We start from the raw sequence: 2,500 nt of genomic DNA on the forward strand, positions 1-2,500 counted from the left end.
AGAGGCTCCTGACCCCGAAGCCCCGCTCGTGCAGCTCTTGGACCTGTACTTGAGCATGCGGCGGCGGTGCGTGGCCAGGAAGTAGATGAGGAAGCTGTTGAAGATGATGAGGGCCACGATGGGCAGCAGGGCGGCCAGGGTGATGTTGGAGATGTGCATGGCCGTGTCGTAGGCCTTGTTCAGGCTCAGCTCGGTGGGCAGCAGGGACTGGGGACTCCTGAGGTCCGGGTTGGGCACGTACTCGAAGAACTTGGAGAAGTGGAAGAGGAAGGAGGCGAAGAAGATGGCCAGGATGGCTCGCTTGGCGCGCGGCATGGAGCAGATGAGGCGCGGGTGCATCATGAAACGTAGCGACAGGAAGCGCTCCACTGTCACGGCCACAGTCAGCCAGCACGTGCAGGTCAGGAACACGTTGGTCATCACGTACCTGGGACACACAGGCAGCAACATGCACACGGTCACTGAGCACCAGTAACAGGCGAACATTTGCTGTGATGCTCATTTGTGTGTGTGTGTGTGTGTGTGTGTGTGTGTGTGTGTGTGTGTTTTCTTTCGTTTACAATTATCTCTGTTTATGGAGCGGTTCGCTTTGTTTGTCACAGTGTGCTTTGTGGAAGTATTCCCCCCCCCCCCCCCCCCCCCCCGTTTAATTACTCCAGGAATATTTCCCTCAACTCATCTTCAAAAATGACAATAATTCTGTCTCCCTGACTGTGACTTTGTTTGTCTGTGTCTCTCTAACATCGATATCTTCGCGTTGACGTTTATATGCATAGCTTTTATATATGAATTATTTCCCTCATTTTCCTCTTGTTTGTTCCCCCTTTTCTTCTTCGACCCCGAGTGGGAGAGGGCAGCATGCAAATATATATGTATATATATATATATATGTATTACACGCGTTGGCTCATGTTCAACCCTCATTAATGAAGATTTTTGTCTTGTCTTGTCTTATCTTATCTTGTCTTCTCTCTCTCTCTCTCTCTCTCTCTCTCTCTCTCTCTCTCTCTCTCTCCATGTCAGATTGTGCGGAATTGGGCCAACATTTGGCAAACTGACGTTTGTGATATCCGACACGCACTTTTTCATTTGCTCTTGTCAAGTTGTTATCATATGCGTTGGAATATATTGTGTCAGTGTCATTTTATTTTTCTCTCGAAATACCCTCATTTCACTGTTTTCAAGTTTGCCGCCAGAGAAAACGACCATTCCTAGTGCAATGAAAGACGGGCGCAATAGCCGAGTGGTTAAAGCGTTGGACTGTCAATCTGAGGGTCCCGGGTTCGAATCACGGTGACGGCGCCTGGTGGGTAAAGGGTAGAGATTTTTACGATCTCCCAGGTCAACATATGTGCAGACCTGCTAGTGCCTGAACCCCCTTCGTGCGTATATGCAAGCAGAAGATCAAATACGCACGTTAAAGATCCTGTAACCCATGTCAGCGTTCGGTGGCTTATGGAAACAAAAACATACCCAGCATGCACACCCCCGAAAACGGAGTATGGCTGCCTACATGGCGGGGTAAAAACGGTCATACACGTAAAAGCCCACTCGTGTGCATACGAGTGAACGCAGAAGAAGAAGAAGAAGAAGTGCAATGAAAATCTTCCAAAACGTCCGCATCTTGTGTGATTGTCATTACAGATAACTAGGTTCCCGTGCTGAGAGACGAGATTTCATGCTTGACTTTTGCGGCTTTAACCCTTTTACCGCCAAGCTCGCATTTATGCACAGGCGTGGTAGAGGACCCATGTCACTGAAAGGTGACCATTCATTGATCTGTTATCCATGAACCTACTGCTCTTAATGTTCGGTGGTGGGATAGGCCATATCCCCAGCTATTCTTAGCCACTGTCTTTTCTGTGTTTATACCACAAGGGAATTTTGTACTCTAAATCGACTGGCGGTGAAAGGGTTAAACTAGGTCCTACATTAGATGGGTGGTCAAACACAAAAGCTGCAAGAAGAGGTAAGTCAATACACAAACTTGCAAACACCGAGAAAAACCGTCAAGCAGTAATGTGAATGAGGAAAAGGGCTTCAAAGAAAACAAAACAAAAAAATCAAACAAACAAACAAACAAACAAAAAAATCCGTAATGTCTCTGACTATAAAAGCGGTTGATGTCTGGGTGGGGATTATTTTAATTTTAATTTTATCTTTATTTTTAATTTTACATACGACAAAAACTGTCTTCTGAGAGAGAGAGAGAGAGAGAGAGAGAGAGAGAGAGAGAGAGAGAGAGAGAGAGAGGGTGGACACTGAACACTGAACTGTTTAATGTCATTAGCTGTAAAGCTCTAGTGACGTATCAGGTACTAGTCAGAACAAAATGGTGCAAAACAGATAAAATGGAACAGAAAGAAAACAAAGTACATATAAATCATATAATAAATATTTACGCATGTAACATCGACACACATCATATCAATACAAACACATACTAAAGAACCTATAGATCATGAAATAATCATTTATGCCTGAACATCAAAACCCATCA

The 2,500-nt window shown here is 45.2% G+C and overlaps 1 protein-coding gene across 1 annotated transcript in view; it reads right to left on the reverse strand.

Annotated features, from left to right (window-relative positions):
- Positions 1-2,500, reverse strand: part of LOC143293772 (G-protein coupled receptor daf-37-like) — a 15,500-nt gene that overhangs the window by 2,018 nt on the left and 10,982 nt on the right. The window contains exon 2 of the mRNA XM_076605000.1: positions 1-427. This exon is cut by the window's left edge and continues 2,018 nt beyond it. Coding sequence (XP_076461115.1) covers positions 1-427 — 427 coding nt within the window. The remainder of the gene's footprint in view (positions 428-2,500) is intronic.

This window comes from Babylonia areolata, chromosome 19 (genome assembly GCF_041734735.1).
Source record: "Babylonia areolata isolate BAREFJ2019XMU chromosome 19, ASM4173473v1, whole genome shotgun sequence".
Lineage (NCBI taxonomy): Eukaryota > Metazoa > Mollusca > Gastropoda > Neogastropoda > Buccinidae > Babylonia > Babylonia areolata.